This window comes from Manis pentadactyla, chromosome 2, assembly GCF_030020395.1.
Source record: "Manis pentadactyla isolate mManPen7 chromosome 2, mManPen7.hap1, whole genome shotgun sequence".
Classification (NCBI taxonomy): Eukaryota; Metazoa; Chordata; class Mammalia; order Pholidota; family Manidae; genus Manis; species Manis pentadactyla.
In genome coordinates this window covers 223,860,872-223,880,948 of record NC_080020.1, presented here as the reverse complement: position 1 = coordinate 223,880,948, position 20,077 = coordinate 223,860,872, and the positions used below count along the sequence as shown (strand labels likewise).

Genomic DNA, 20,077 nt, shown 5'->3' with positions numbered 1-20,077 from the left:
AACAGCATATAAAATAGAGGTGTATTTTTTAAATATATGTACCAAACTTTAATTTTCATTTCACACTCAGAACTTCTGTACAAAAAGAGGCAAAGCAGGCAGAAAAAATTACGATGACTTCAGCATACAACATATGACAACTTTAAAACAGCTTTGGGTGTGCAACAGCCTTTATCGATGAAGTGGGGAAATGGGTTCCAAGGTGGAGTTAAGAGGAAACTCCAGTGTTTCCTATTAACATCAAGAAGAAAAGTGTAGCATTTTGGATATAAGGTTGGATGAGAAGTCTCTGAATTCTTCTGTGCAATTGGATTCCAAGATCAAGTATGCTTCATTTTTTTTCCAGGAAACATGACATTATTTTTACTTAATGGTGATGATAAAAACCTCAGTTTACCATTAGTATCTGACATAATGATGATGACTAGGAGCAACTGCTGATGAAGCATGATAATAACTAATAGTTAAACGATAGTGTCCAAGACTTGCTTTCTGGTTGTTATTAATACTTCAATCCTAATGGACTACCACAGTTCAAAACATTCATTGCCACTTGCTTTTCACTAGTAATTCTCAGTGGCATATGAAAAAGGCTTCTGAGAATAAAGTTATAATGCCAAAGTAGCAGTGCATCTGAGAAATGTAATTTTCACTTTGTTGCTTGCCCAAAAATAAATATCTGAGTAATGGAAAACACTTTATTTGAAACTATGAACCATCAACTATGAAATATAGTTAACATTGAAATGGATACTGTCTCTAGTCCTTCCCCTAAACCACCCACAGATTTTGGACGTGTGCATGCAGAACAACAATAAAAAAAACATGATTGTTCAAGGACCCCTGATGCCTAGAGGACAGTCTGTTAAAAGAATTTGTCTCCCACAATAGCTCTGGAATGGACCAAAGGCCCATCACCTGTTAGTGATCACAGACATCCAGTTAACCTGTCCTCGTGATAATTAGAGACAACAGCTCAGGTCCTGGGCATTTAAGAATCCCTGTACGTGAATCTTGGTTTTGAAACAAGGAGGCCTGGCTAAATTGGAGCAGGCCAGCAGCCCCCCACCCCCATTTAGTTTGGTCCCATTTGATAGAAACTCTAATTAAAAATTATAAATGTGCTCAACTATTTACTCTGCATGCCCTGTCCTCTTTAATGACTTGATCTCCTCACCTGATCAAAAGGGAAAATGGACTCACTGACAATAAACATTGAGCACTCTATATTTCTACTCTTGACAGTGTTGCTGTCCAAGGATAATATGTGGCTGCCAAATAGAAGAACATTTCTTAAGCTGAATAGTTAATTGAATTTGTTCACCCATTATCAGGACATTTTCTGGCTTCCTCTAGCTAGGGTTTTAGAATCTCTAGATTTGAAAAGGTCTTGAAGGCCACCCAGAATTTCTGTTCTGATGAGAGAACCCCCGTCCAAGCAGCTGTACTTTGGTCAGCTTGAAAAGCTCTGAGAAAAAGGGCCTTTCCTCTTTCTTGACTGGCATTTGGCTACACTGAGGGGAATGCATTCTGCTCCTTGACTGGATTTCTTTGTTAAAAATAAAACAAAACAAAGGTAGGTTTCCCCTATTCCTGGAGGGCTCAAGGGAATGCCAGCTGGGCACTGAAGTCTGGAAAGCAATGGTGTCTGAAACTCATTCCTTGGGATATGGTGAATGAAACCGTGACATACTCAGATCCAACTTATCATTCACTGGGCAACTCTTTCTTTATCACAACAGTCAAGAAATAATATAGGCCAGACAGACGGCTTATTTTAAGATGTCCAGTCTCATCCCATAGATGTGCATAGGCTACGTGGTGAAATAGGAAAGAACATAGAGTTGGGAGTGAGGCAGCCTGGATTCTAGTCCTACATAGGACGGACTGGTCCTCTCTGACTTTTCACCCTCTGTCTCATTTTTCCACTGGCGGACAGAATGGAAGATTTCCAAGATTCCATGTTAAACTCTGAACTGCAGACAGAATGACTCTAGGCCTTGTCATATTGCTAATCATCAAGATAGATGGCCTGACGCTGACTGGGCTCTACTTACAAAAGAAGCATGTGAGAGTCAGTCATTTTATTGGCTCATAGCCTTGTAGGGCTCTTGGAGATTGTCTGTTTTAGTTGTCCATTTTATAGGTGAGGAAAGTAAGACACAGACAGCTTATGTGAATTTCCCAAGATCATGCTGTGAATCAACCTGGCTAGGACTAAATCCAGGTACTTAGACCAGAGCTTTACACATTGCAACAAGCTAGCAGTGGGGGCAGGGAGGAGCTGCCTTTTAAATATGATGGGAAAATGCACATTTTCTCCTCCAAATTTCCCCAGTGGTCTGGTAATTGATGAAGTACCCAAGACCTCTGTTGCCACATGAATGGTCCACAGGGCACAGGGCTCCTTTTAGGAGGGTCTGTGTGCCCAGCACTCTGAAGACAACTGGAGTGTCAGCAAACTTACCCACAATTTCAAAGTCAAAGTTCCACCTCCCTGTCTCTGCAGACAGAAAGGGTGAAGCAGAGAGATGACTGTCCTGTTGCCTGGGTGACCTTGCTCCCAACCTGTCCGCAGCTTGGGAGAGAGCACCTTCATCAGCTCAGCTATACAGCGTACCTACATATTTTTGCTTCTCTCCCACTAAGAATCAAAACAGATGATTATCCTCTTACAGAATCTAAAGGGAATGTTGGATATAAATCCAAACAGAAAGGGAATAGGCAGATAAACAAAATACATGCAAACAGGAAAGTTGCACGTGTGGCTTGCAGCCTGAGGATAGGGAGGGGATGTGCTGAATTGGAAACACTTGGGTTTGTTTCTTCATGTGCCTTTTTCTTTTCTCAGATTCCTCTGTCTCTCTGTCAGGATAACAGTTGTATCTTTTGTAGCTGAGCTGACACAGGAAATCAAATACTCTCTGTTTCTATAACTATACTTCCCAGAGAGATTACGCATCTAGAATTAAACTACTCCCACAAACTATTAAGAATTTCTGATTGTTACAGATGTTGTTAAAGGACTCCAGTAGCAAAGATAAAAGTCTCCCAGTTTTGCCTCTGGAGAAGGGGATTTTGTTTTAGACATCAAAGGTAAGGCTCTCAAGTCAATTTATGCTCTGCTGGGTTGAGTCAGTCAGGATACAAATCAAGGTCCGTGTATTTCAGTGACAAGAAGGAAATGGTTATGTAAATACACAAGTATTAACATCAATCTGTATTAAATTATGTAAACATATACATCTTCTGAGGTCAGTACATAGATCCTCTTCTTTGAGCAGAGCTCTACTGAAGCATCGCTCGAATCTGTTTAGAAGTTGATTCATCATTCAAGTGCTTTGTAGTGAACCTAGATGGGGAGAAAATGATGGCAGTCAGCGTGCAAACGGTGCTGCTCAAAAGCTTCAGTAATGACTCACCAGCCCATCTTTACCTTGAGAGGCACAACTGACATTTATAAACCACATGCAGGCTCGATTCTTTAGACAAAGAGCCACACTTCCATGCCCAGAGTTTTCTCAGACACATTTAATATTCAATTCTTCCTTCCAAAGGAATTTTGTATTATGGTTGTTCAAAAGTAGGTCTTCTTTCCAATCAAATAATTAAAAAGAGGAGATATAAACAACCTCAGTTTCCAGGAAGGTAGAGCTCACAAGTTTGAGTGCAGAACCTTGACCACCCAGCTTACCCCTTCGGAGGATTGGCTCAGCAGCATCAGCCACAAACTTAAACGTTCATGGGTTTCCACTTTCCCAGTTAACGCTTCTGCTCATTGCCACCACCAGGGGGCACAAATGCAGGAAAACAAGTAGAATGCAATCGCACATTAACTGATAAAGAAATCATTTATGAAAAGGAAGGAAAGGGAAATTGACATGTAATCGAACCTCCACCATGTCCCAAGCACTCTACGTAAGTTTTCACTTCACTCACACTAACTCTTTGCAGGAGATTTATTGCCTCCATTTCACAGATGAGAAAATAGATTCAGCAAGGTTCAATAACCCAGATCACAAGTCAGGCCATGTGTAATTTGTGAACAATTTGTGACTTCTGGTTTGGACCCAGGTCTGGGTGCCTCAAAGCCTGTGCTCTTTCACTTCATCACAATGTCTGCAGAAACCACAAATACCATCACTTACACGGGACTCATGGCCTGGCACAGTGCCCTGCCCTCAGTGAAGTCTTGCTTGATTGAATGAAGCTGACAAATTCAAAAAATTCAGAAGCTAAAGTCTCTTGACTGTGTATGGAAAGCTAGCCTGCTGTGAAATGGGCACCAGTGGAGAAAACCACAAAATCTGGAAGGCTCTTACATTAATGCTACATCTGTTCTGAAGAATGATGACTAGAAGCTCCACGAAACAGCATCAATCTCAGTGTCTAGTTTATTCATTTCATGTGTGTCTCAGTTTCTTAATTTATTAAATGGGATTACTAGGGCAGCCTTACTTCTCCAAATTGTGATGATTAAATGAGACACCGCACTTGGGAAATGAGTGTAAAACTTAAGTGTTGTACACAGGTAGCAGATTATTGATCCATTCCACTTACAGTTATTGAACACTTACTACATGCCCAACATTGAATAGAACTGGGGAGAAATCAAAGATGAATGAGACAGAAGGAACCATAAAACTTCCAGATGACAATCTGGTATTGGAAGGATTTACACAGTAGTATGACTCAACAGATTCCTGTAGATGTGTCTCCACTGACAAAGCAAGAATCCCCTCCCCGGAAGTGGACTAAGCACACGGATCCTGAAAGGAGGATACTTGGCATTGCTAGCTGTGAGGAGATGTAATGAACCCCGGCTGCTGAGTGCCTAGGCCTCCGGGCTCGGCGGAGCAGGGCTCTCAGTTCTGGCAGCTGTACATGTGGTTCACCCAGGGAGCTTTAGAACAAATGAAAAATGGGCGCCTGAGCCCCCACCCCAGAGATTCTCATTCATCTGGGTTGGAATGTTTTCAAAAACTACCCGCACCGTTCTCATGTGCAGCCAGATTTGGGGACCACTGGTGGAGGAAGTGAGATCGGGAAGCTGCTGCTTCTGACGAGTCCCTACTAACCACAAAGCAGTGTGGCCTGGGGTTAGCCGTGACCTGTGGGGCCACACAGACCCCGGTTTAGGGTCTAGCCCCGCCATCTGCAGTGTGCCTTTTGGCAACTTACTTGATTTCTCTCAACCTCCTTTGTTCCGTCTGTAAAAAGGGTGTGATAAAAATGGTGTTGACCTCAATGGGTTGCTGGGAAGATGAAATGTGTTAAGATATGGGAGAGGGTAAGCCTGGGGCTCACAGCATCTAAATTTGTAATCATAGGGCAGAGGCTCACCTGAGGGCATTCAGCAGCCCCTCCACGCTGTCGGGGGCCTGCTCCTTCAAAACCTTTATGCAGCCTTTCATCTAGGAGGAGAAAGCATGCCATTTTGTTAATATCCTGCCCGTATCTGTTAATACCTGCCCACAGATGTCCATAAAAATATCCCATTCTTCTGCGGAGAGCAATCGAACACAGAAATGACCCACAGATCTCCTTACTCTTTCCAGCTGGTGAGTTGCTCCTCTGAGGGCTTTTAGAAGGTTGTGTCACTTTTTACAATATATTGCCATTGAACATTTCCTATGGCTGGCATCTGGGGACAAAGACTTGAGACTGTGACCTTGTCTCGCACTCCAGAGCCACGGGGAGGGCTTTCCTCCCAGTAAGTGCTCAGTTGTCAATGATGGAATGGAGTACCAACCTGATGGATTTATGCCATCCCTCTGCCCACAGTGCTTTTCCTTCTCCCTCCTTGCCAGCTCTTTGACTGGTAAACTCTTGATGATTTTTTCCTAGGACTCAGCTGAAGATCACCAACACAGGACCTCATCACCTTCACCGGGCAGATGTAACCACAACCTCTTCGTGTTACCAAGATGAAGCTGGCATTTATCAGAGGACCTTGGAGACTTCAGTACCCTCATTAACCTGTCTCCCTCACTAGCAGGCGAGGATTGCTAAAGGACAGAAGTCAAAAATGTGATCCACAGGAGGTACAATGCCTGGGTTTCATCCATGCTTGTTGTTTAGTACCTGCATGAACCTAGGCAAGTTTCTTAGGTTTTTGTGCCCTTGGAATATAATTTACTCATAATTTTGGGAAGTGCACAAAACGAAATTTATATAGCATTATATTATGAACATCCTGGACTTTTCTATGACAAAGGTGGAATCTTTTTGCAAAGACTACAATCACTCATTTAAAACTCAGATGCTCATGTCCTGCACTAGATCTGGGCGACCCAAGGGCCTCTTTTACAATGAATGACTTGCAAATGTTTTCTGGGGGTATACTTCTGGTAGGTAGGAAGTTTTAACCTAAGGCCTGATAGAACCTGACAAATTGATGCTGAGACAGCCAGAAGTACAGAGTTGAGAATCATTTGGGGGTCATGTATAAGGTCATCAGGAAAGAATGTCATGGTCAGTCAGAGGTGTCTGCCACGGGTGCAAGATGGGGAGAGGCCACAAACACACTGAGTGTGTGCACTGGGCCTGTTCACTTCCAAGGATGGGATCCAGCCCAGGGACGCAGGAATTTGGCCCCTCTCCCAGCGGAGCTCATGGTCTGGTGGGAGAAGACACACAAATGGCTCATTATCATTGTGTGATAACTGTTCCTATAAAACATGCCTAAGGAGCAATGAGATCACAGATTAGAAGAGGGGTGGGAAGACAGTGGGTACTCTCTGGGAATTTCTAGTTCTATTTCAGGCTGATTAAAACCTTGAGTATAAATAACAAGATGTAGTCAGGGCCAGATTTAGTGTGAGTTTAATAGCATGTTAGAGAATTGGGGGCCTTTACCTGTACGAAACACCTCTGATAGGTGTTAAACTATCCAGCAATATGGTTAATATGGAAAAGGGTCAGAAGGATGCAAGACTGGATACAGGAGGGCCAGGGAAATGCCTGAGGGGTTGAAGTGTAAGGGCAGCAGTGTGCACGGAGGACTAATCTGAGGTCTGGTCCACAGGACTTGGTGGTGGATATGACACAGGGCTGAAGAAGAGAGAGGAAGACAATTTGTAGGTTCCAAGGTACAATTCCAGGTGTCTAGGTTAGAGATTGGGTTGGAGGATGGTGAAATGCCTGCAAAAGGAACCCAGGACGAGGAATAGGTTTGTGGGGAAAGGATTGCCTTTGATTTGGGGCCAGCCAAGTTTCAGGTTCCAGAGCAGATGGAGCTTGGCATTCTGGGTGAGGTTTGGGCTGGGGACTTAGATTAAGGAGTGATTCCTTATTAGGTCATTCCATAAGATTCTAAGGAAATCCGTTGAAAACACCATCTCTCTCTAGCCTGCCTTTCCTGGCACCCAAGAATAGTGTGTATTCTCTAAATAACCCCCACCCTCTGGACTACTGGGCCTTTGCTCTGATGATTCCCTATTCTGGGAGTACCCTGCCTTCCCTGCTTCCATTTGGGAAGATCCTACCCTTCTCCAGGGTCCACCTCAAGCATCACCCTCTGCCTCTCCTTTAAGCAGAATGGGTGCTCCCTCCTTGGGCTCTAGGGCTCACTGCAAAGCTGTTTTGCCCTCCAGGGAATGTTCTTTGTAAGTGCATATAATAGCACCAACCTCAGGGCCTCACAAGTAAATTTTTTTTTTCACAGTTGATGTCTATACCCCAAGGATTAAAAAACCCAGTGAATATAATTTCTGGCTTAGAAACAGACAGATATCTGAAGGAGACACTTTATGTCATCAAAGACAATGGCCCATCTTGAATATGTGTTGTATTTGGTAAACTCGAAACTTTCTTAGAGACACATGCAAACTTCAATATGAACAACCCTTTCTTAGTGAGAGCCATATGAACAAATGGACTTCATCAAGACTATGTGTGGTAAGAGGCAGCATTATATAATATTTACAGCCTCAAAAGAAAGACTCAGTAAATCACAAGCAAGGACAAGCTTTTTAAAGGTCTGGTCTACAAGACATAATTGTACCCAGGGTGTTTTTAATTGTTGACTCTATGACAAGTTCCCAAATGGCTAAGGTAAATAAGAATATCCTGTGATTACCAGGTAATAAACTCAATCCACTTTCAAATGATGTTCATGAAGTCATTAATAGAGTTATTTATACTCAATCTGCAGAATACAAATGTTAAAGCTTCACAGTGAATACAGGAAAAATATTTATCAGTATGAAAAAAATCTCCATAATATCCCGTTATGCAAATTAAATATATTTCAAAATAGCAAATATAGAAGGATGTTAATTTATTAAGTGCAAATACACACACACACACAAGTATTTATATAAAAAGAAGGAACATACAGGTTCTGCCATATTAACAGTGGTCATCTGTCTGTGGTAAGATTACTATAGATACATATAAATTCTGTATTTTGATTTCCTGTAGCTTCCAAATATTTTTCATACTAAATATTTATTTCCTTGGTAAACAGAAATAATTACATTAAACTAATGAAGACTCTATGAAGAACCATGACTAGCTGTGCTAGGAAGCCAGAAGCTCAAAATGAGTAATCTGAGTTGAACTTTTAATTGATAAATTTCCTTATATTCTACAGACATATCTCTCTGGGCAGGCAGACTTCCTGTCTGCATAGTGGTAGAGTGTCAAAGATGCTGTTCTGTGCAGATGAATGAGAGTAGAGTACCATTTAAACTTAGCCGGGCCAGAATAAGTGAGCACCAACAGGTCCTATTCTGCACTTAAAAGGCTTTAAATTAATACCTGGGATATGCTACTGGGTTGATGCTGCAGGCATATGATGGCATCAGGGGAGATGTACTTTGTGCCACAATCAACAGAAATCACCTGCACGCTAAAATCAAGTGTTTTCCAGTTACATTCATTCATCCAGCAAAAAACTCTACAGGACACCTGTTGAGTGCCATGCCCTGTGTCAGATACAATGCTAAGCACTAAAGTAGACATTAGGTTTATAGACCATGGTCTCTGCCCTTGCAGATAAACTTGGAATCTGTGAGGGAGTCAGAAAATCCAAAATGTAAGTGCTCTGGGGGCTGGAGGAGAAGGGAGGTTCTGACCCAGGCGGGGTGCAGGAGATGTGCTCCTAGATGAGGTGACATCTGAGGAGTGTCATGAAGGAATGTGTCCATCAGAGAAGAGAGGGGGGCACTCTGGGCAGAGAAAGGGCTCAAGCATATTCCAATGACAAGGACAGGATTGAAAACTGGGTAGAGCAACCAGCGAGGACGGTAGGAGAGGAAGTTGGAATGTTTGAAATTTGACTGGGGTGCTTGTCATCCAGTATCTCCATGTGCCTCCTATGCTTCTGAAGTATGATTTTTTGGAAGCACATGACAAAGACTGGACTTGTTGCTACAAGGAGGCCTGCCAGGGTGCGGCTTGCATCTTGCAGAGATCTCTCTCAGTGGGGGTGGAGGAGTGCGGGAGAAGTGAGGTCTGTTGGGCAACATTTACAAGCTCTTAATCAGAAAGCACGTTTCACAGTTATGCTTACATCGATCTTGGACGTCTTGCAGAAAGCTCCCACAGGGTGGACGTGGTCATAAAGGATGATGACCCCCACCATCACCCTCATGCAGAACATCAGTGTTTCTTCGCTTGTAAACCTACTCCTGTACTCCCTGGAAGAGAGAAGAAATGGTGGGGCTGTTACTTCCTTGCCAGAGGATGTTCCTTCCTGGCTCCACAGCTGGCTACTAGAGACTCCTCAGATCCTCTCTTGAGAACAATCTCAGACCTGCAGCAACCAGGTTAATATGCTCTGAGGAAACCCATGATGATAATTCTCCTTGAACCTATCCAACCAGCAATGCAGTGTGAAAATAAGGTAAATCAGAGGGCAGTAAATTCTGTTCTCTTCTGCCCTTCAGCCGGCCAGCTCATCACATACATCACCCCTCCGCCCATCAATCTTGAATATTTTATAGCAGGTCCCTCTGGCTGTCCAAGATTATAGAAAATAATGGTTTCATTACAGAGAAAAAGAATCAGGCTCATTGCTACACAGCAGCTATCCTGTCTCCAGTCAGAGTAACTTCCTTTGTTAAGACACAGACTGCTGATTGAATTGGCTTGGCGAAAACACCTGAGAGGAATTATGGACCACTCACCGGGCTGAGAGAATTTGTGGAGTTTGGATTTTGTTCACTTACCTTGACAGGGTCCCTGATGCCTCACATAATTCAGGCCAATTCTAGAGGCTTTTTAAACATCTACTGCATTATGAATTGGCCCCACAGTGAACATGATTACTATTTCTGTCTTGGAATAAATCTCAACTTCAGTATAAGTAAAATATTTGAAATGAGCACAGTCTTATAGTTGAACAGAACATCCCATTTTTGACACCTTTGGCCCACCCAAACACTCAGCAACATAGATGGCATGTGGGAACTCCATCGGATGAGGAAAACACAGCCCAGACAGGTCAGACCACTTGTCTGTGGGCACAGAAGGGGCATAAGACATAAGCGGAACCTTGACTATTGAGTGTGGATTTCCTCATTACCATGCTGCCTTGTCCTTCACAAACAACCTCAGCCAGTTTTCAAAGCTAGCAACTAGTTTAAATACAAAGAAACTGCTTAGAGAGAGGAGAGGGAGACATGTCCATTACCACTCTGGCAACAGTCTTACCACTTCTGCTCTTGGTTCTAAATCTTCTTTCTAATATATTTATAACAATACCCAATCATTTAACCCAATCCTCCATCTGGCCCTGCCACATCTTCTGCAGCATATGTGATTTGAGTCTTGGTTCTGCCATCAGACAAATTATGCAAGGTTTGGGAAGTCAGTGAACCCATCTGGACCTCAACTTCTTCAGCTCTAAAATGGGGGCAAGTACATCTATCACACAGAGGTCTTCATGAAATTAGTTCCCATAATACACATGCAAATGTTAGCGTGCTGACCCAAAGGTTAGATGCCATCACCATCATATTAACTGGCCCTGTCTTGGTGAGTTCTGCCCACAAATAGCCTGTCTGGTTTCACTTACGGAGTTTCCAGCATGACTTTGCAAACACTTGTCATTGTACTGAGGCAGTCTGTGGTGTTCTCTATGGGCAGGGTTTTGTTCTAAATGGGAGACACAAATGTGTATTAGTCCCACTAGCAGCTTTTACTTGTAATGAAGAAAAAAGCACCTCATTACTTAACTTCACTTACTTCAGAGACAAAGTGCATGGTGGCATTGCTAAGGGTTTTCAGCATTGGTGTGGCTTCTGCATAGAAGAGGGACATTCGATTGGCCATCTCATTGTTGACTTCATTCTCAATGTCTAGCTAATGAAAATAAAAAGACAATGTGCAATTGATAAAGAGATGATCAAAGACCCTAAAACAGTGTCTTCTGGAAATGTAATTACAAACAAGGGTTCTGTCTTCTCTTTGTGTCCTGCCTGATGCAGAAATCAAAACAGACATGGAGAATGGGTGCACAGGCCTAGGAGATGCAGGCACTCACATGCATGTTGTTGATACGATTGCGACTTATCGTCCTTCTGTAGTAGCTGAAGTCATTCTGAATAGCTGGGTTCCTCATCTGAAATTTGGAAGAAAGGAAAGAGTGTCCTCTTTCAGCATCAGACGGGGGGTATGCATGAGGACCCCAGACACCAGGTTTTGTAAATACACCAGGACTTCTCTTTGTGACACAAGAGCCAAAGCAACTTCTGGTTAAAAATAAGTACTCAGAGCCACATTCTTTTAAAATATGCTCTAGTTTTCTATAGGCTAGATTTCAGGGGAAGTATATTTGTTCTCAATGAGGAACAGATACTAGAAAAGGCTTTCTCTTATTTCATTTGGCAGATTTTGAATTTCTTTGTACAAACCACCATCCTAAATCACTTTGACCACAGGAATGCAAATTCTTCCCTTGTTACATGTCTCTGTTACATCTTACTCATCCCTTTCTCCCCCCACCCACAGCATTAGGTACTCAGCACAAGTTTGTTAAATTGTCAAACTATGTGGTCTAACCTTCAGTTCATCGAATCGAAGGGTAAAATGTAGAATTTCTGCAAATTCCTTTGCCAGGGCTTGTTCCCGCTCCAGGTGTTGGGTTGGTGTGTAGGGTGGACAGGTCAGAGATTCTAATAAACTCTGAAGAGCTTTCTCTGAAAATCAAAGTAACAAATAGATATTTGAGGTGGCCCATAGAGATCCTTCAAAAAGTACAATTCTTAGGCCCACTTGACATCCTCGGAGATTACCTAGTTGGGTCTTTCCTCTCCATGTTCTTCCCCTAAAGCTGTGTGCAAGTGATGTGTGTGGAGGAGGAAGACAAGAAGCCCCTTGTGTTCAAGCACACTGTCCCCACTGCAGAGGACCACACAGTTCTGTAAATGTCTCAAAGCTTAGCCAAATTTACACATGTCCAGTAGTCTCAGTTCCTAACTGTTAAAAAAAACACATGCATGTTTTTGAATCATATGCATGAGAAAGCCATTCATGACCCAGGAAGAGATGAGGTGACCCTGAATACATAGGTTAGACAACCTGCTTTGCAGGGAAAGGCTTCTGGTCCCATTCTACCTTTTCTCTGCATCTTCTCTCTAACCTAATCCCAGGGATATTTTTCTTCAAGTCTACTGCCATAGTTACCTCCAGTGTTGTCCTTGAAACAGTCTCCTTACTCCCATATGTCTATTTCTCAACCATCCTCCTAATTTCCCCTTTGATGTATTTCTAACAGCACCAAGTCATTGAACCAGTGCCCCACAGCAGGGGTTGGCAAACTACGGTCCACCATCAATTTTTCCAAATGAAGTTTTACTAAAACACAGTCGTACTTTATTTTCATTCCTTTGTGCATTGATTATGGCTACTAATGAGCTACCATGGCAGAGTTGAGTAGTTGCAACAAATATAGGTGGCCCACAAGTCTAAAATATTTATTTCCTGCTCTTTACAGAAAAGTTTTCTGGCACCTGTTCTATAGGCCTTAAACATCTTTCACAGCATCTTTACGAGGGCACTGCAAGCCTTTTCCAATCTATGGGCAATGCACTGCCTCCTGAGGCAGCCAGTTCTGTGTTGGCCTAGTTGGACAGGTGGGTCTTTTTCCTTCTGTTGAGATGAAACTTGGCTCATTAGGATTTCAGTTCTTTGGGTCTAGACATATGCTCTGAGGAAACAGAGAGAGAAGTTGATCCCTCTTCTACCTGAGAGTCTTCTGCCTTCTTGGGAAATTGCTCCAGTTCATCAGTGATTCTCTCTGGGTCTCGGCTTCAAGTTCTCCCAACATCACGGTCATTATTCCCCCCAAATATCTCAATTTCTGTTTAACTCTTAAAATGTGACATTCATTTATGGCAAACGTAGAGTGAAACATGACTGCCCCTTTGTCCATTCTGGATATATTAACTAGTGAAACCTCAGAGAGCTTTACTTTTGGGGGCTCACATTGAGCCTATTGTCAACCAGACTTAACTTTACTCTTGCTTCTGCAAAGCCATCCAGTACGTGCACAGGTTTTCTTTAAAGGCTGAGGGCAGAACATTGCTTATTTTTCTTGTATTGTACTGTATTGAATTTATCACATGACTCCAGCCAACCAATTCTTTTTGGGTTAGCAGGTAACCTGTACTTTCCAACTTCTCTATCATTTAGAAATATGATCAGAACATAGTAAGACTGTTAATTATTGGATTTTGATGAGAACTATACCAAAAGGATACCCACCAGTAGAGACAGCTTAAATGTGCCAGTGACTGCAGGGGAAAAGCCTTCAGGTGGATTGAAAGGAATGAAGATGACAGGAGCTTTGTCCATGAGTGGCCTCTCATAAGATATGGCAGATGGATACGGGGCATTTTCCAACACACCGAGCTCTTCCTGCCACTTTCTCAATCACCATCCCAGAACTTCACATGTGGGATGAGGAAAACTATAAATACAGACTCACCTAGCCTTATGGAAAATTCATAAAATCTCTTTAGCCTCACGACCAGAGGACACACTGCATTCCAAGCTTTTTCTTGAAGCTGAATGTCATTGGGATTTTGGATTGCCTACAAAAACATGATAGAATTATCTGTTTAAGAAGAAGGAATAAGCTCCACATCAAAATGCCTTAAGATTGAAAAAAGACTTTAGTTAAAAAAAATGCAATTCCTGATGTCCTTTGCTAATGAGTACTTCTTAAGTTGACATCAGTTTATCAGATGTCTTCCAAGATGCTCAATTAACACTTGAACATAATGCAAATAGTTCTACAATTAGATCCCATGTCATCTTGTTTCTCTTCTCTTAAATGCAAACAAAAAAGTACAAGTCTAAATTGGAAGCAATTCAGCCCTCCTCCATCACCACTTAATTCTTCTAAAGTAGAGCTAATGCTCTTATGAATTGCAGATTTGATAGATATTTTCCTTTCTCTATAATACGTATTACATTCTTGCCAATTCTGTGATACTACCTAGATTACCTGAATTTCTAGTGACCCCTAAGTAGAAAAACATCTTAAGGCTGTCACTTTCTTAGAAATGCTGTTTTGTCTGTATTTTAGCAGCTTGAGGGTTAAATTAGCAGTGTTATTTTCCGAAGGATGGTGGCAACTGCAATAGGGCATATGCATAGCAATGTGTGTGTGCACACGTTTGTTGATAATTCCACAACACTAATTATTTCCAATTAAAAGAGTGTGAGGCTTCTTTTCTTTAAGGCATTGTGAAGTCTCAAAGCCACAATGACAATTCTCTCTTTTTTTTTGGTTGTTTTGTTTTTCATGTATTTATTTCTTTAATCTCATAAGGCACTGCAGATCTGCACGCTACTTAAAGACGACAGATCTGGAGGCTACTTAAAGCTTCATAGTTTATGGCTATTGTTTGTGATACTGGTGGAACCTGCCAAAATAACAACAAAATGTTGGAAAGTTCATGTAAACCCAGACCTCACGACGCATATTTCAACTGTTCATAGACTTTCTATGTACGCTCCATATAAATGAAGTCATATACTAACACATTATTGTTTCAGTATGAGTCCTGTGATATCAGATGTATGTCTGAGAAGATAATGGCTAATATTTTATATGGTCTACAATACTGTGTGCTCAGATCAATGTACTAAAATAAAGGGAGCCAGTTATACATTTTTTTAAGGACTTGTTACCCTCCTTTTCTTCCTAGTACATTAAGAAATACTAGAGCTATTAATCTTGCTCTGTGTGTATGTGTGTGTGCGTGCACACACACGGGGTCCCCTCTCCTCCAAGGGTGCTGTCAGCTCAGGCGGATCACTGGCGTACATCTCGGATCTCAGGCCCCGCGCCCTTGTACGCCTGCAGGTCTGTGAGGATGCTCTCAGAGTCCTGGAGGACAGCGCTGATCTGGTTCCATATTTCCCTCTCTCCTTCTGTGGGCTGGGCATCTAAGAAGAAGAGAGACCGGAAGGCAGAGCGTTCATGTTTACAGACGACTTGGGAAGAGGACTGATGCTCAGTTTTACCTGCTAGACAATCCTATTTGATTCTCGCAGCTTTGCTGTTTACTCTTTAACATAACAAGCTGCTGGGAAGGGAAAACGAACACAGCTTCTGCCTGCTACTCAGTCCACTATAGTCACCAATCTTCCTGCACACATTAAACCAAGCGTGTCAAGATCATTGCAGGCATTCCTTTATTGATTTGTGCAGAACACATTTTTTTGTGCACCTGCATGTGCCAAGTGGTTCCCTGGGTGGCAGAAGGAATACAAATGGTCTTTAGGGGGTCCGTTTTTAACAGAAGCTATTGAATATTTCTGTCATGATTGGAAATCTGCAAATCTGAGTATAGATGGAAAAAAAAACATCTTATAATTTCTGTAGTTATAATTTATAATTTCTGTATAGCAAATATAATTTCTGTATGGCAAATAAACTGAAAATATTAGATAATCATTCAGAGCCATGGCAGAGATGTATCTTTCCAGAACACAATAATGTGTAGAAAGCGGTAAGACTTCTCATTGGGCGTGAACTCAAGAAGTGCAGGGAGTTTATTTTAAAGACACCTCTACTGTTCGTCTTTTTAGTCTTGACCCTGAATGTCACCCACAAAACACACATTGTCAAGTTTACATGAATGAATAACATCTTGAAACAGTCACAGAAGCATCCTCTGAGCCCTGAATTCCCACCTGATTACATTTCTGTAACTGATATATGTTCTTGAACCCAGGAGTATTTTGTGGGGGCTGAGGGTGGAAGCTGGATGGTGGTAAAGTCTGGGCTATATTTATCTCATAATACCTATGAAATAGGCTACTTCCCGGGCTAATCTCCATCTGAAACAAAGGTAGTCCTACTGGAGAAAGGGGATAGAGACCATCTTCTAAAAATCCATGTTCAAAAATCCAAGTCGTAAGGCACTGAATTCCCTGAGCAGACCTCACTAATGAAAGGGCAGGACAGACTGACGCCTGGCCTAAGACCCACCACATCAAATTCTGGTTTTGACTAGTCTTGGTGGGAGCACAAAATGCTGATTCTGCAAGAGGTAATGATTTCCTGGTGTTACTCAGAGGGTAGAAAAGACAGAACTCACAACAGAGGTGGTGTCAGTCAAGGCACTGTCCATGCTGAGTGGGCCTTCGGAGCAAGGGCTGGGCCAGGTACAGCTGTATCTGCTTCACTCCCCGCCTCCTGGGCCTGCCAGATCTAAGGCCAGACCCTTGAGAAGTGAAGCCCATGGGATTTTTAAACAATTTTACTTATCAGGTCCTGCTAAGACCTAAGAAATTAGAGTTTCCTGGGAAATGAACAGTGCAATTCATCAGTGTATGGGTATTCTCTTTAGAAAAAACAATCACAGGCTTTCATAGGTTGTCCAGAAACTTTGCACACTATACCTTCTAGGAATAAGATGGATTTGAACTAAGGCATAAGGAGGGCCTAAAGCACATGCACACCAAGGTTCAGAGAAAGGAAAGCTGAAATGTGGTCTGGGAGAAGTAGAGACCACTTAATCCAAGGGATGGGACTCGAGCTGGCTAGGTGGCAGTCCGACAGAGGTGCATCCACAAAGAGCATGAGAAGGGCCGGCAGCCGGTGGGATCACGGCTGGTCTGCAGGAGGAAAGACCTGCTCAGGTTACAGTGCAGAGTCTAGCCTGGCAAGCAGAAGGGGACAAAGAAACGTGTTCCTCCTCCTCCATCTTTTTCTGCCCTTCCACTCTTTCCCATACTGGGATGTTTCCTCAAGTTCAGTGCTATTCACACTATTAGTTACTTTATATTTTATCTTTCCCTGCTGTTCCAGACGTTTCTTGAAGTGATATGGGTGTCTTAAACAGAAACCTAAACAACCCACAAGCTAGGAAGCCTGTAGCTGAGGAAAGCATTGCAGGGGAACAGAATTCCAGGGCAGTTTCTGGAGAAGAAGAAAATCAGGGCAGAGAACATAATGACAAACCACAAGGCAAAGATCCTAGGAAACAAATAAAAATCAAAGACTAATTAACTCAAATCCTTTTCCCTTTCAGTGAATGTATAGAATGCCAAACAAAGACGACTTCCTAGAGAGAGGTATGTTTGCAAAGGAGGAAAAGAAAAAGACTCTGTGATCCCGACGCTGAGGGCTAAGCCTACTTGAATATCGTTGCAACTAGTCCGTGCTGAAGAAGGCAGTTGAGACAGAAGGGGAGCCCTTCTAATCTTGGCTGTCACATGGCCCCATCTTAGCAAGTCACCACTTGATAAGTTGTAGACAAAACAGAAGGAAAGCTAAGTGGCCAGAAGAGAAGGGCCGGAAAAACAAAACAAAACAAAACAAAACACAACATTCTTTTGATGATTATGCAAACACAAAAGGAGAACGATTTCAAAGCCAGTTTTTAAAAATAGAGGCCGTTCTTCAGAGCTTCAGAAATAAGATGGTTTCCGATTGAGTGGCCTAAAAGTGGTACAGCGTAGCGATAGGCAAGCTTCTCTCTCCATCCCAGGAGAAGTGACCACTTTTGCACACAAATCAACACAGACATTTACGTGACCATGGAGAGTTGGAGGATTAAAGTGGGGGTGGTGGTGTCACCTCTCCCTCTCCCAGGGGCAGTGACACGGGGGGCAGTGGTGACCACCTTCTGCCCTACAGCGGCCCTCTCCTGGTTCTGCAGTGACTGTGAGACAGGACCCTCAGTCCCAGCCTCCCCGCGGGGAAAACGTCTCTTCTGGGAGATGTCCTACTGCCCTATTAGAAATATTTCCCCCAGGGCCCTGGTTAGTGGGGGTGGGCTGGGTGGGAGAAATCCAACCCATCATTCCCTCTCTCATCCCAACTTAGAAATGTGTCGGCTCATTTTCCTCCACGATGTGTTAGTTTTGTTGGCTGGCCTGTTTCTTCCTCCTTCCCCTGTCATGGAAGCGAAGTCACCTCTTTTTCCAGCTCATGATTAGGCCCTGGGTGCTTCGGCACAGTCCGTGCCTTCTGGGTCACAGCCTTGCGAGATTCTCAGGGGACTCAAATCACAAGCGGTGTCCGCTTCCCAGGTGGAGAGTGCTCACTGGGAGAAGCTCCAAGTCTCTTCCTTTTAAGCGGGAAAAGGACCGTGCTACCCTGTGACATTTGATATTGGCCCATATCCCTGCGGAGGTCCCTGATTCATCCTACTTTGATCCCCCAGCTAAACAATCAGCCAGTCAGGTCTGATTAAGAGAGTGGGATCCACTAGGCTGTAGGACTCTGTCCTTATTTCTTTCATTTGACATTAAATCTCTAGGACCCAGCATGATGCCTGACACACAATAGATGCTCAAGAAAAAAACTGCTGAATAAATAGTTGAGTAACTGACTTAGACATACTACTCACACTATGTTTGTGATGATTTTTCTGCTTGTCTTTGAGTTCTGAGACAAGAACTCGGGCTGTATTCTTATCCTTGGTGACCCTATATGTCCTATCAGTTGGAGATACTCAGTGAACTGTCATGACTCAGTGAATAAATGAGGAAGTTGACCAGATTGGTAAAGAATGTGGGTGTTGGAAAGCAGTGAAAAAAGCTGAAGACCCTATTATGGCTACATCCTCTGCTCTGTCTTTTCTCTTCAACTGGCTTTTACACCATTACAACTCACAGTTACGAGATATATGTATTTACCTAAAATCAAATTGGCTATTCACACTTTCATGAACACTGTGTTTTTAATTCATCTTTCATTTCTCTGTGGCCTCAGTATCTCTTCAGTGTGGTTAACAAACTAATAGGATATTATTTGAGTGAAAAGCTGCACTTAACTTTTACTCTCCCAGTCCTCAGGCTGTTATCATTTTGCTTTCTGGAACACCCCTTTAAGAGGCTTTGGGGTCTATACTTTTGGCGTTCTCATATTCAGATTCAGTTGATCAACATGTTTTTAAAATGTGTTGTGTCTTCAGAGGTCAAGGAGAGACATCTTGAAAAAGACCTTGAAAAACTGGTGATTAAAAAGTATGCTGATATTTAACCTACCGGAACCTCTTAAAGCATTTGCTGAGTAAACAGGAATTCTGAACTATGGTTTTTATTTTTTCTGTTTTTAATACAAAGGCTGACCTGTGGTTCAAGGTGCACACACCACATGCCCAATGATAATATTACTGATGAAACGGGGTCCTTGTTTCCAGCTGCAACCAGTGAATACCTTGGTGATGTTTTTTCTAAGAAACACATTCTAAACGTCCAATCATAGCTGATTATTTCATCAAAACTGAGAACGGTTACATAAAGCTGGACTGCTCCTGTCTGACAATGAAGCTGTTACAAATCCCTGTGATTTACACAGGCAATTTCAGAAACCAATACTTCTAGGAGCGCTGGAACAAGCCTGTCCAGCCCATCCCCCGGGTGAGGATTTACATCCTTGCTCATACTGGCTACTGCAGAAAGATTGAGAATGTATCATGGGTACTGTGACCTTGACTACATCGTCCAGAACTCACTGAATTCCAAGTGCCTAGAATTTCTAATGGAAAAATACACTATTAACAATGAAGATAAACAGGATTCACTCTGCTTAAGGTTCATCTATTTACCCTCTGTTGGGTCAGCTTGCTTGAGACAGGGGATATTAGCTGTCAGCATTTCG

General features: G+C 42.6%; 1 protein-coding gene across 10 annotated transcripts in view; it reads right to left on the bottom strand.

Moving 5' to 3' along the window:
• Positions 1-489: 489 nt before the first annotated feature.
• The window catches only part of CYRIA (CYFIP related Rac1 interactor A), a 98,483-nt gene continuing 78,895 nt past the window's right edge, over positions 490-20,077 (bottom strand). For 5 of the 10 annotated variants that reach the window (XM_036881693.2, XM_036881694.2, XM_057497439.1 and 2 more), the window contains 9 exons: positions 15,229-15,405; positions 13,937-14,042; positions 12,010-12,146; positions 11,492-11,569; positions 11,194-11,310; positions 11,024-11,103; positions 9,518-9,644; positions 5,344-5,414; positions 490-3,352 (listed from right to left, as the gene is read on the bottom strand). In XM_036881693.2, the coding sequence (XP_036737588.2) occupies positions 3,289-3,352; positions 5,344-5,414; positions 9,518-9,644; positions 11,024-11,103; positions 11,194-11,310; positions 11,492-11,569; positions 12,010-12,146; positions 13,937-14,042; positions 15,229-15,405 (957 nt within the window). In that variant the 3' untranslated portion in view covers positions 490-3,288. The remainder of the gene's footprint in view (positions 3,353-5,343; positions 5,415-9,517; positions 9,645-11,023; positions 11,104-11,193; positions 11,311-11,491; positions 11,570-12,009; positions 12,147-13,936; positions 14,043-15,228; positions 15,406-20,077) is intronic. The other 5 variants (XM_036881696.2, XM_057497436.1, XM_036881695.2 and 2 more) reach the window with 2 other exon arrangements.